The sequence below is a fragment of the Cervus elaphus genome, chromosome 23 (assembly GCF_910594005.1).
Source record: "Cervus elaphus chromosome 23, mCerEla1.1, whole genome shotgun sequence".
Taxonomy (NCBI): domain Eukaryota; kingdom Metazoa; phylum Chordata; class Mammalia; order Artiodactyla; family Cervidae; genus Cervus; species Cervus elaphus.
Window position 1 is genome coordinate 47,741,280 of NC_057837.1, and position 14,693 is coordinate 47,755,972.

General features: G+C 35.7%; 1 protein-coding gene across 2 annotated transcripts in view; it reads right to left on the minus strand.

Moving 5' to 3' along the window:
* Positions 1 to 14,693, minus strand: part of GPCPD1 (glycerophosphocholine phosphodiesterase 1) — a 63,575-nt gene that overhangs the window by 42,958 nt on the left and 5,924 nt on the right. For both annotated transcript variants that reach the window (XM_043882719.1, XM_043882718.1), the window contains 3 exons: positions 11,612 to 11,708; positions 7,428 to 7,512; positions 1,191 to 1,266 (listed from right to left, as the gene is read on the minus strand). In XM_043882719.1, coding sequence (XP_043738654.1) covers positions 1,191 to 1,266; positions 7,428 to 7,511 — 160 coding nt within the window. In that variant the 5' untranslated portion in view covers position 7,512; positions 11,612 to 11,708. The remainder of the gene's footprint in view (positions 1 to 1,190; positions 1,267 to 7,427; positions 7,513 to 11,611; positions 11,709 to 14,693) is intronic.

Here is a 14,693-nt window from a genome sequence, read left to right on the forward strand (position 1 = left end):
TGCTACTTCATTCCCCAGTTTACTTTAAGCATAAATCTGAAGTAGTTGTCAAAATAAGTGTGATAGTTTCCAGTAAAGATTCTCTGGTATATTTCACACAGCTCTTAAGTTCAGAAGTTATACTTCCCAAAAGCTTAAAATAAAATTATTAAAAAGACCAGAAACAAAATCATCCTACCTCTCAAAGAAAATATATTTAATTGCAGGATGCTTCAAAATGCATTTTTAAAATATTCAATTCCTAATAATTTCCAACCTCAGTATAATTCTAAAGTACACTATCATAACAATTCTAAATATAATATCAGAAATGTATTAAAACATGCAAAAAGAAAATCCAACAGAGGATAGAACAAGATATTTGTTTAAAGAGATGTGTCCTTGATGCAGGGTAAAGCAGAATCACTCATTATTTTCTAATCTAAGCTAGTAACTAACAAGCCATTTATTATCTTTATAATTTTCTCTAGATTTCTCAGCACTAATTTATACATGAAACCAAGTGGGTAATTTAATGTATGTGAAAAGAATTTCGAATTTCAATCTCAGTATGGAAAAGGAAATTCAAAAATACTTGTATGAAGAGAAATGCCACTGTTAGGCATACAAAAACTAAATAACATTTAAACAAACAAAAAAAAATTATCTGAATAGCAACTTTAACATAGCCAGCAGGGTATTGGGAGAAAATGTCTGCTACGACCAGGAAATTTGAATTCATTCATACAAGTTTATTCAAATATTCACTAGTTTAAAAAAACACACACACACAATAAATAAAATAACATACTACTCAAAGTTAAAAGAATCACTGTTTTGTGTTAGTTCTTTCCTTGAATGTTCTCTAAGTTCTCTGAGCAAGTAATCAAAGCCACAGACAGATGCTCAGTTAAGAAAAATGCTATTTTACAAACTTTTCTAACTACTCCAAATGGAAATATATATTCCGTAAAGTCATCTAATCCAAGAAATTAAAAATAACTAGGCAAAGGTTTCTAATTAAGTTTATGAAGAAAGGCAATTAAGAACTGCTTAGTTTTGAAAGTAAGACACTAAGTGAAACTTGTAGTATTGACAATGCATTTACCTTAAACTTTAAAATAAATACTTATTAAATCCCACTAAGCCAATGTGCAGCATATTAGTAACTTTATGCATATGCCTCAAACAGATGCAGTTAATGCCCATACCTAAAGGGGTTATTGATCGTGGTTGTAGATGAGTCTCCCACTTGTGAACTATGACTTGACATGGACCACCGATAGTCTGCAATTTAAAAGTTAAACGTCTGCAATAATTTTTTGTATCTTATTTTCTACCCATGATGTCATTAGATGTTTGTGGCCTAAGTCTTATACTAAGCATGAAACCAAGAGATTCATCCTGTTAATATCAATATTATATGCCCCAAATAAGAAATGTAACAGGTCACAAAATATGATGAATGCTGGAAGAAAATGAGGGTGAGGCAGTAAACAAAGAAAAATGAGATGAACTGGCACATAAAACCGTTCTAAACCCATTCTTTAATCTGCCTACAATACTCGGTTTAATCTTTAACTGATACTCTGTTCTGAGTTAAATTAACAGCAAATATACATTATGTTCCGTATGTTGGCAGTCAATGTGATTACTGGAAGAAGTATCTCGTCTGAAGTAACTCTTCAAGGGTTTGGAAAAAGCTGAAACTCTCCGGTAGAAATAAACAGTAAGAACAAATACTGCAAGATCAATTATCGCAAGTATGCAAGGAACTAGAAGGCATCATAAAGTTCATTTCATGTATTTAAAAACAGGTAAGTAGGTAACAGGAAAAATATCAGATCCTCATATCAAAGTAACCAGTGCTTTTAAGGAGCACAAGAAGCCCTTTCCTTCAGGAAAGGAAACATGCATGGGTTAAATCTGAAGAACAAGTTTAATTAAATGGGAGTAGGCATCCAGTTTTACTCTTCATGCCTTGAAGTTTATAAATTCATACAGTGTGAAAAATTGTAATACTTGTCTTCTGTTATCAAGTTGTCTTACTAAAAACAAAGTGAAAGTAAAAGTGTTAGTTGCCCAGTCATGTCTGACTCTTGCCAACCCCATGGACTGTAGCCTGCCAGGCTCCTCTGTACCTGGGATTTTCCAAGGAAGAACACTGGAGTGGGTAACCAATCCCTTCCCCAGGGTATCTTCTCAATCCAGGGATCAAACCCAGGTATCCTATACATTGCAGGCTGTTTCTTTACCATCTGAGCCACCGAAAGTCCAGCCTTATGTATTGTTGATAATGTCTACAGCAATTTAAAACCTAAAATAAACTACCTCAAAGACGCCTTTGAGTGTTCCTAAGGAACTAAAATATGAAGTGCTTCCTAATTTTCATTAAAAAAAAAAACAAAAAAAAAAACACCTTGACTAATTAAACGTATATCCCAAAAACAATCCTTTACATATTTTAAAAGCAAAATTTCAAACTATAACCTAACAAGGTATTTTTTCCTCCTGAAAAAGAAATTTAATAAAATACAAAAAAGCAGAAAGAAAACAAAATCACCCATTATCACATCACTTACAATCACTATCAATATTTTCACATATTCAAACTCTTTTCTAGGTATGTATTATACATACTCTTGAGTCTGGAACATGTACATTTCTCCCTGTAGTACATCTGCAGATGGCATTAAATACTCTTTATAACTTTTTCTAGGATTTCATTATTGATGTAATAAATGTGCCAAATGATAGTAAGTATGTAACAAGTTAGGCAAGAGAGAATTCTCCTACTTAAAATATCCAGAGGCTAAAACCTTATTTAAAACTTGCAAACTTTCAAAGTTTGAAAACTAACATTGCATTAGATATACATTCAATTCCTTAATCCTGGGACAATTCAGGAACTCATTTTCTCCGGCTAAATGCATCCGTGTTTTAAGTGTTCACTTGTGAATTGATAATAAACTGTGTAGACATTTTAAAAAAATGTAATGTGAAAGTGTTCATCTTAAAATACAGTGAATTATGTTTAAAAATGAGGAATATTTGATCCTGCATCTGTTAGGTATTTTTTACTAAAACTTTTTGCTGTCATTTTTCTGTATTTTCACAGATAAAACTTTATAATTTCAAAAGATGCATATATACATTAAAAATAGGAATGTTTCTTCGCAATAACGGGGAACCAGAACTAACTAACCTATTCCCTTCTTCCAAACCCCCATGTCCTCTGCAGCCACCTCAAAAAAAAAATCCTCTTTGCTACAAAAATGGTATAGATCCATATTGTTACAAAAGTTACTAATGAAATGTGACCTCAAAGGGTGCCATGAATGTAACAGTAAATACCAGCCGGCATTAAAAGTGAGTAGAAGAGAGTCTGTTTTTTTTTTTAATTCTCGTATCAGGGGAATTTCACAAAGTGTTGACTGCAGTATCTATAATCATTTAAGAATAACCCTATGGATTAAACATTTGAAAGTGAACATATTTTAGTGATTAAGTTTAAAAACCTCACCCCTGTCTGTTTTAGTAACAAACCCTCTAATCATAGCATAAAGCAAACTAGGCTTGAACAGAATGGAGTTTTGAGGAGCAGTCCAAAGGGCCAATTCAATAGATGGCTTGTAAGTGAGTCTACTAGCATTCACACTAAAAATTCATGATTGGTACATAAAATGTTACAGTACTGACAAATGAACCAAATCTTAAAACACACTGAATTTCCAAAATTGTAGTGCCTACTTTATTAAACTTCAGAAGATAATCTTAAATTTTAGCTTTTTTTTTTTTTTACTAATATTTCTTAAAACAAAAAACTTAATACTTGGGCACTGGGAAATTAAAGATCTCAGTAACAATTCCAAAACATGCAGTGCTTTTTAATACTCTAAATGTAATAAGTCACTCTTCAAGATCTTAGAAAAAACAAGAGTTCCATTCTGTAAAAGACTATCAAAATGTTAAGTGTTTCAGAGTGAAACGCAAGGTGGCTCTTTGGAGAAAAAAAGTAACGATTAGCCCAAGACAGTATTCTAGTAACAGTACTGTTAGAGTTATTCCACATCTTATTTTTATTATTATTATTGAAAGTCACTCAGTCGTGTCCGACTCTTTGCAACCCCATGGACTATACAGTCCATAGATTTCATTTCTCCAGGCCAGAATACTGGAGTGGGTAGCCTTTCCCTTCTCCAGGGGATCTTCCTGACCCAGGAATCGAACCAGGGTCTCCTACATTGCCAGTGGATTCTTTATCAACTGAGTTATCAGGGAAGCCCATCTTAGCATGTATTAAATCAGATGATTGCTGGAACACTTTTCAAAATGGATGTTAACAAAAATACCAAAAAAAAAAGTTTCCAGAAAAACATCATATTGACTGCTTTCTTAAAGTTATTGATTGACATCATTCAGCTACATCAAGCACTGAGAAACAAGAAAGATTATATAACATATAGAGTGCAGTTTTTGCTTTTAACAAACCACCAAGCAAAATTATCACTATCATGTAATATCACTGCTTTCAAATATCATAAAAACTGTTAAGCGTAAATTTTAGAAATTTCACTGTTTTCTTTCTACAATTTTGAAACAAATGCCCATGTGAAAGGAGCTCACACCTGAAGTCAATTTCCCTGCAACTGGTAATTCCCCCATTCCCCATCCACAGTGAAGACTGCTACCATGTCCTGCCTGCCAAGGTTTGCACACAGTCGGGTGTTGCTCTAAGATTTGTTTCATACATGCAAGCTTCCCCATCCATTAAACTATTGATGTCTCCATAAAAAAGAAAAGAAAAAGAAAGCGACTCTGAAGAATTTTTAATCTATGTCAGAGGCCAGATACATAATTATTTAAAAATCACTATTTTTAATAAGACCAGTAAGAAACAACTGTGCCTATCAGATGATTGATTCTTCTATTAAAAGATTTAAACAAAAACCAAGGGAGATTAACCACAAGATAAAAGAATTTGTAATGAATCTAATTATGAGTGAATGTTAACACCTGTAAAAATTAAAAGTAGATGTTATTGTAAAATAAAGAGCTGCTTCACTGAAATGAATGAAAAATTTCAAAGACAATACAATCTCAGTATGAGACAATCCCTAATTCCAGCCACAAATAAAAAGGGGTGAACATGGATTTAAAAATGTTTAAGTTACATGTTAATTCAAAAATTAGATATCTTTGGTGAAGATGTGAAAATAATGGGTTATCTGCAGACTGACAGCAATGTTTCCATTCCAAGAATATCTACTATTTTTGTGTGTTATGTTTAAATAAAATATATCTGTTACCTGTAAAATTATTTTAAAATTCAATTATTAATACCTTATTCTAATTCTACAAAGTATAAGAATATGAAAAATTAGGAGAAAAAGGACCTCAAGACTCTTCTAAACTAAGAGGAATATGCCAGAAAGAGCAAATTATGAAGAGAAACTATGAATGGTAAAATGTTCTATAGAAAAGTTTTAGCAATGAAAGAAACCTAAAAAATCTACAGTTCAAACCCTTCATTTTATAGATGAGGAAGCTGAATTCTGAAGGTCAAGTGACAACATTACAAGATTTTTGGCTTAGGTTCTACAACAGCCAAGATAGACTACCAAAAACTTTTGACTCAGTAAAATTAACCTTATTACCCATTTCAGTTTTTCAATGCTTTTATAATTATTTTTCTTTCCAATCATTCTTTACATTCATAAAATATATACTCTAATGCTTTACATCATTTCACAATTTAAGATTCCTTGCACATTGTTTCTATCATTGCACAATTGAGACAAAGTTTCTATTTAAAATCATTACTCATTTAAAAAGTGCCACCAACTTTAAAAAGAAAAGCGTCACTTTAAGCTGGCATGTGGGGGAAAAAAATCTCTAGCCATATGCATGGAATTTATTATGTGGCTATTTACTCTATTCCATGAAAAACATACTTACCATGGCAGCCCCTGCATCACACGGTACATGTGTACACGATACAGAGCACCTACTTAAAGAAACACACTCACCAACACATACTGTAAACTTTTGCAAGTATTACAAGGGGAAAAACTTGTTTCTTACTGTAAACAGAATTCTTGCCAATTTTTTGAAAAGACATTTTGGATTGATTTGCTGCTTTTGGTTACATCTTCAATGAAAAGAGAAAATAGATTGGCTTAATTTGACCTGTGTTGCCAACAGTCTTACTTTAGGAAACTATGCCCAAAGGATTCATTATGATTTTTCTTGTCCATATGCCCCCTTAAGTAAAATTTAGTTAATTTCACATGTTACAGATTTCATATACTAGGATCCTCAAATAAGCTTAGTCATGAGAGCTATGATCAACATTCTATGCACAAATGTTCACTGTATACTAAAGAATTCTGCCACAATGCACAACCCCTCAGCCAAATAAATGATCTTTTCCCAAGCCATTAAAGTGAGACTATTGTCAAGATAAGCCAACATAATGATCAACTATAATGTAATTTAATTTTAATTACTATGTATATTCATAATATATTTTTGGAATAAGAAACGTAATAGGTGCAAAAGACAGCTGAAGTGGGTTTGTCAGTTTTGTTTTGTTTTTTATAATGGTGGCTAAAGAGACTGAGGAAACAGTGGCTGCTTGCATTTTTTTTTCTCACATGTAACTAGTATTCAAGGACCCCACAGGGAAATACATTTTTAAAAAGATCTAATCCACTTTCTGCTTCCTAGACTCCCGCTTAAGCTCTTTTTCACATGCAGCCCAATGTGTGCTCAGATAAAAATCTGAAAGAAAAGAATCCTTTCAGCAAGCAACTATCTTTAAAATAAGAATTTATTTTCTTTTCTAAACATGAAAACGATCCCAAAATAATAAGCCATTGTGAGCAAGCAGATTGAGAGCTAATTGACACTCCAAAGCCTTTAGAAAAGATCCTGATTTATCAACAGCATCACTGAAAAAAATCTATAAAGAATGACTTCAGTTTTGATAGCAGTTAATGCAGCCACTAAGAGTTGGCTGCAGTGAAATAATTTTTAAAACAGTTACTTAAGAGTTGGCTATATACTCCTCTAAATATATTTTACCACAGACAAATTAAAAACATGAAACAAACAGAAAAACCCTTACTACTGGTTACTAACTAGTTTACAAAAGTTATAGAAAATGCACACCTATCAAGAACATTTATCATTAAAACCAATTTCATGATAAGAATATTGCAGAACATACTTACTATTAGTCTTTAAAAAATTCCACTGCACACACTGTCTGCCTCTGAGGTGGCTATTTCCTTTCTTTTGGGTACTGAAACATTATTAATCTAGAGTTCTTTTTTCCTTATTTGATCAAAACAAACTCATTTTACTTTTAATGTTTCCAAACTTAAGTTATTTGCTTTTGAAAGAAGTGTTCTAAAGAAACTGGAAACTAGATAAAGAAAACATACCTTTGGTTCTAAAAAGCACCCTTTGAAATAGCGGTACTGAACTGATACTCCTCTACTGAGTACAATGGTTGCTTTCCATAACATGCTGTGAGAAAAAGAGAAAGCAGCAGCATCAGTATCAAACTAAAATGCAAGACTTCATTAATTCATAAAATCCTTTAAGTAAGATGTGTAATCAATACCATTTATCCTACAAAAATTTTTACTCGAGGCCTGATATCAATTGGGAACTGGGAACATAATACCATGCCAGGCCCCAGGGAGCTCCTGGACACAAGACCTTTGTGTCCCCCATTTCTTTTTTTTTTTTTTTTTCCATTTCTTTGATTAATAGGAAACAACCTTCATTCAGTCTCCATGACCTTCCCTGAGTTACGATGGGCAGATTCCAGAAGTTCTTAATTAGGGAACGGAGGGGATGCAAGGCCACGGAGAAAGGAACAGTTAAGAGCAGCCTAGTGGCAAGGTCCTATTTCCCTATTAAGGATGCATACAACAGTTATCTTTGAGCTATTTTACAGATACTGAAATCCCCTCCAGGTGGGAGAAGTTAATGGCATGCAGCCCACAAGCACGAAGACCCCAAACCTGTTAGACCTGAAGGTTGATGAAGTTGACTCCCATTTATCTCACCCATCAGAAGAAATGTCCACTGAGTTGATCATGCCTTCTTTAGGCAATTACTATAAAACTTTTGACTATCTTTCCCAATTTGGGACACATATGTACCACAGTTTCCTTATCCATTCGTCTGCTGATGGGCATCTAGGTTGCTTCCATGTCCTGGCTATTATAAACAGTGCTGCGATGAACATTGGGGTGCACGTGTCTCTTTCAGATCTGGTTTCCCCGGTGTGTATGCCCAGAAGTGGTATTGCTGGGTCAGGGACACATAGTTTTGAGGGGATTAGACCACTGTGGCCTGCTTTGCCTAGCAAAGCAATAAAGCTGTCCCTTTCTACTTTAACCAAAACTCTGTCTCCAAGATTCATTTTGGCACTGATGTACAGAGAAGCTGAGCTTTAGGCATCAAACATAGTGATGAGTAAGGCAGAAAAAGTCGTATCTTCAAGGGAACTGCTTGCTCACATGAGTAGACAAACAAACATAGGAAGGACTAGCTGATCTTTCTGAGGGGACAAATTTTGGAGGGAGACCTCAACAAGAGCTGTCTGAGCTGAGACCTAAACAGTGAGTCATACAAAGGAACCAGAAATATTCCAAACAAAAAAAGGCAAGAAGCACTGCAGACTTCTGAATCTCTTCACTTTTCACTTAGCTAGTGATGTTACATGGCTGCTAAGAGGCTTTGAGGCTAAGGTCACTGACTTAACTGCCTGTTTCCACTGTCTCTTATTCTCCTGCCCAGCCTCTAGCTATTACCCTCTAGTCAAGCAGAGTCTGTGTCTTACTTGTTTGTAAGTAAGTCTTAAAACTTAATGTTTTCCTTTGAACTATGCTATTCTAACATATTCTAAACGCTATTTCTAAAGTATGGACTCAACAGTGAAAGAATTCACTACAATTCAAGATTATAAGTCATTCTTTTTTTTTTTTTTTTTTGGTTTTTCCAGTAGTCAGCTAGTGATGTGATTTATTTTTTTTTCTTTTTTTCTTTATTAGTTGGAGGCTAATTACTTCACAACATTTCAGTGGGTTTTGTCATACATTGACATGAATCAGCCATGGAGTTACATGGAGTGACATGTATAAGTCATTCTTAACCTCAAATCATAGACCAACAGCATTTAAAGTGTGGTCTCAGGACCATCATATCACCTGGGAGCTTGTAGAAATGCAAAATTTCAGAATACATCTAGAACTATTGAATTGGAAACTCCGGGGGAGGGCCCAAGCACTCGGTAATTTAACAAGCCTCCAGGCTCTGATGATGATGAACACTTGAGTTTGAGAGCCCATATCATAGGTCATTACTCAAACATCAATTCAGCATGAATAGTTCAGTGACTATAAACAGGAGCTCCGAGTGTTCTTCCATGACACCAGATGGTCAGCACTGCTCCCCACCTGGCTCTGCCAAGACAGACTTAAGGCATTACCCTTACTCTGACTCAATTCTGGTCTCTAACAAATATCCACAACCAGCTGTCACCCCTGGTCTCCAGCTACAACTATCAGTCAACCTGGCAATAATGAAATACATATGTCTTGGCTCCACCTCAGGAGACTGGTTTCATAGGTGTGGGGTGAAGCCTGGTCACATGGAGCTCGATGCACGGGATGCACACGGTTGGCTGAGAAGCACTGCTGCACAGCAAGGGCAGAGCGAATGCTCAGCACATGTGCCCTGACGACTTCTCCCTGACAAGCCTCAGAATCCTCTTCAACACAGGGCTCTGACAGATTCTACCAACTCTGGGGTGAAACTTAGCTCCCATCTCTGCTACCAAAATTATGGCAAACGTCCAGTATTATTTCATACATAGAATCAACCAGAATAAGTGAAACTTGCCCTAAATGTGCACAGTAGAATTAATATGAAGCTTTAAAAATGTGTTGGGGTCCCTCTCCCGTGCACTGTTTATCCATCTTCCAGGAGTAGGGCCTAAGCATATGTACTTTTTTAAAAAAGCCTCTTTTAAAAGTGCTTTAAATCATCTAAAGTCCTTTTTAAATAATTTTTTTAAGTGGTTTCAGGACTTTCCTGGGTCTAGTGGTTAAGAATTTGCCTGCCAATGCAGGAGACATGGGTTCAGTCCCTGGTCCTGGAAGATTCCAAATTCCAGGGAGCAACTAAGCCCATGCACAACAATGGCACCCACGCGCTACAATTACTGAAGCCCTCAGGCCCTAGAGCCCTGCTTCACAACAAGAGAAGGCACTGCAATGAGAAGACAGATAATGGGGCAGCTTAAGAATTCAGAGCAGACAGAGGTAAACAAGTTCGAAAGGACATGAGGTTTCACCTCAGACAAGAGTGATGGATCCACAAATCAAGGAAAAAATAGCCACTTGAAGAGAATAAACATTTCATTTGTCTGTGATCCCAATATCATTTGTCAACAGAATTTAACTTAACGGAAGAGAATTGGCTGAGAAAACGCGTCACACAAATGACAGAGAAAATGGTATTCTATGTGTTTGTTTTCTTTTCCTAAGCTAACATTATGGTCTTGTTCTACTTTCCCTGTTATTTCCCTGTGCTCCTCAAACTATCTGCTGTGAAGGACCAGTGTCTGTTCGTTTGTGTTACCCTACCAATACTTCTGGTCCACAACACATCCAGTTCAATAAGTCCATTACATGTATTGGTGTCCTAGCAATGTCAAACTGCCGTTAAGCATTTCAAAACACTTGCTCTCAATTTGTGCATTTCTCACATCATGCACTAATAAAAAATGTTTTTTGTCTAACACTGGGTCTAAAGGCCACAGTTTTAGTAGAACTGCTTAATAATCATCTAATCTGATGTTTCTCCCTGGGGGCACTGCATGTATTTGTACACTACTTACAATCTCATCTCTCCTTCACCCCCACACATACATCTTGACAATCAGTAACACTTCAAAAGATCTGCAAGAGGAGGATTACCACTGTTGACATCACTGATTCTATCCTAACCTCTTAACCATGTAGATGAGGGAACTGAGGCTTAAGAAATACAGAATCTGCCTCAAATCACTGTTAACTACAGAACTGAAACTGGCACCCAGGCCCTCCTTTCTCCACTCCAATGCACCAACACACCCATGCTAAGTTTAGTGCTGTAATTAATGTCAGTAGTGAACTCATTTCATTAGCTAAAAATTCTAATGATGTGTTCCACTCTCTGCTTTTAATAGTATACATGTCTCAAGAAAATTATTTCTTATGCTAAAGCAAAAATTAGATCTTTTAAAAAGACTATGCAACAAGAAGCCAAAGACAATGTCTTAAAAAGATTTTTAAAATAATAAACAATATAAGCCTGTTTAGAAACATGGTATTAGTACCAAAAGATGCAGCTAACAGGCAAGACCTGAAACTATTTGAGAGGTCAAAACTGAGAAACAAAGGAACTTGTTTTTCACAGCAAAGTTTGTAAAATGACTTTACTCTCTATGCATATGTGATAAGTTTGCTAAAAATTAAAAGAAAAATACACCAAGATACCTTAAAAAAAAAAAACAAGTTTATAATCTGAATGTCACAATTATTTGGTATTATGACATGTCCATGCTTACCTTTCACCTGTTTCATTCTCTGGAAGAAGAGCCACAGCTTTTTGAGGATTCCAGTTTCCCAAAGCATCACAGCTTCCACATATTGCAAAAACCTCTCCTAAAAAAACATAATGGGTTAAGTAGGAACATCTCATTTTGTTTTAGGACTTTGCACTGGTTTAACAGGCTAGAGTCCCCTTTAACAGAGATGAAAGGGATTCACTGGAGAAATGGGTTTAAACCCAGGTAGCACACACACTAGCCCCTGTGGTTTTTTGTTTTTTTTTTTTTGGGGGGGGGGGGTGTTTTTTCTGTTTTGCACCTGCATTATTAACCTGACCCACCTCTACAGAACCAAAGGCAGAGAAAAAGAAGGTTGTACAGGGACAGAATTTTCTTCATTTTTCAACTACTTACTGAGCCAATAATGAGCACCAAGAAGACAAAGTGATCAAACCATTGTCCTTGTCTTCAAGGCAGCTTCCAACTTAAAGGGGCAAACACTAAAGACATATAAGTATCTTAGAGAAATAATAATTGATATTTTCCAGGAACTCAAACAGTGGCTATCAAGAAGTTAAAGATCAAGAAAATTATCAATGGGACATGAGCAATGTAGCCATCACTTAAAAAAAAAAAAAACCCCAATACAAGACTAGTGAAAAATCTAGTATTCCTTACTAAAAAAAAAAAAAAAAAAAAGACTATCACACTTCATCTCAACACTTCTCAACACACAAACCAACATCACCTATATTTGCTAATTTCACACATTTAGGAAAAGTCTACAAATTCTTGAATGTAAGTATGCAGAAGTCTTTAACTTATGTATCAACACATTCTGAATTATTATAATTAAAATCCATGAAGAAAAAGACAATGAACTGAGCCCAAATGAACAAAACTTCAGGACAAACTCCTTCATACTCTGTATAGCCTGGCTTCCAAGCTTTGGACACTATTCTAGTAAGACTGAAGCTATACTTGGCTTTAGCGACCTGCATGAGCATTTTGTATACTTGGACTGTCTAAAACTTAACTAAAATCACAAGTGTGGTAGTCATTCAGAAGTTTTCAGGGTTCTAAATACATGTCTATAAAGGCATATGGTGGTTATACATAAAGATTTCATGTTAAAATATTCACCAATCCTTAAAGTAATCAGATTTTTTTTTTTGCAATTAACTTAGGTTATCACTACCTTTTCTGATTTAAAGAAAGATAAACACTTTTGTTAAATACAAGGCACAAATGTTTATTCTCAAGATCACATATGCTGCTATGCATATGTATAGCATATGAGATGGTTCCTAGCTCAAAGTATAGATTACCGTAAAATCACTGACTCAGGCCTGTTATACTTCTTTTATAAAGGAGCGTCTCATCAAACTTTTTCATGGACTCAGTTATTTCCTATTCCCACACAAAACAGTAGCTACTCTCTGCTCTGGAAAGAACATGTATCAAACATGGAAAAAAGTGAAACTTGGACAAACTTGGTTACTTTCCTTCTATATAAAAGCTCCGCATTTTACCAATACCCTCCTACAATGTTACTCTTTCTGCTGATTGCCTTTGAATATGGCTTCTATGAGGGGGAAAAAAGGGAAACTTTTTACTAGAATAGACCACTTTCTTTCATTGGCTTTCATTTATCAAGAGACTTGAATGCTAACTAAAGGAATTTCAAACAGTACTGCCACACTTTTTAACTTGTTCCCTCTAACTTCACCCCTCTCTGCACTCACTCCACATTTAGCAGAGAATACTTCCTCGTTGCTTTGGGGAGGAAATTAAGGTAACACAATATTTAGGTGGAAGGTGAGAGTCCTTCTTGTCCCTCCACCTCCTTTCCTCCCACTTAAGATTCACCTACATTCACATCTACCACTATCTTCCCTCTAGTCCTTCAGGAATTACACCTTGTCAAGCTGACTCCTCTAGAGCCAATTCTGCGGTCATCCTATTTGTCTGACATGGTCAGCCCCTTCTAGCTTAAACTGCCTATGAACAAAAGTCAATAAAAGATACAGGTCTGCAGTATTCTCTCCACAAAGGAGGTTACACACTAGATAAGAGGTGAGTACTGGACCCAAGGGACCAGCAATCTTCAACCTGCAGAATCTTGCCCAGAGGTGGAGCTGTATAAGATCATCTTGGCTAAGAACGTGTGTTAGACAAATACACACTATCAGGTGCTATAATAGCTACTGGATCAAAGATGCTTGATATATAGAATGAGTGAGTTAAGAGGTGGTGGGAAGGGGCACAGATCTAAACAAAGGAAACAATTTGAGAAAGCCCCAAAGGAGAAAAGGAATGCAACAAATTTGAGGACTGGCCAGAATAACCAGAGTGCATTAAACAAGGAAGTATATAACCCAGGCATGATACTGTATTTTTCGGTTGTTCATTTTTTGGGCTACACTATGCAGGCATGTAGGATCTTAGTTCCCTGACCAGGGATTGAAAAAGAATAGAATTCATGCCCTCTGCAATGGAAGCCAGGAAGGAGTCTTAACCACTGTACTACCAGGGAAGTCCCAAGGTGTGATTGCTCTGACGTGCTATCTTACACTAAAATTATTTCACACTGCTTTAGTAGACAGCAAAAAATACAATGAAGTTTTAAAAAATAGATGTACAAGTAAGGAACAAATTTATCTTAGCCAAATATTTAACCAACTTTTCACACTAGAAACATTTCCATCATTTTCATGCAACTTAAAAACCTCTCTCACTGCTGAGGGCCCAAGTTCAATCCCTTGTCAGGGAACAACTAAGATTCCACAAGCTGTGGGTGTGACCAAAAAAAACATGGCTCAAATATCTTTATCCTATGCAAAAGTCACAGCTTTCCTGGAAAATATGAGAATAAGACATTTGAGACAGCTTTTTGTTTTTTTCCTTGAGCTTACTATGCTCCAGGCACATTTCCGTTATCAGGCATGCCCTGAAGATACTTTCATCTAAAAATTAGAAAGATATTTAAAAAATAAATAAAAATTAGGGGGACTTCCCTGGTGGCTCAGTGGATAAGAATCTGTCTGCCAATGCAGGGGACACTGGTTCGATCCCTGGTCCGGGAAGAGTCCACATGTGG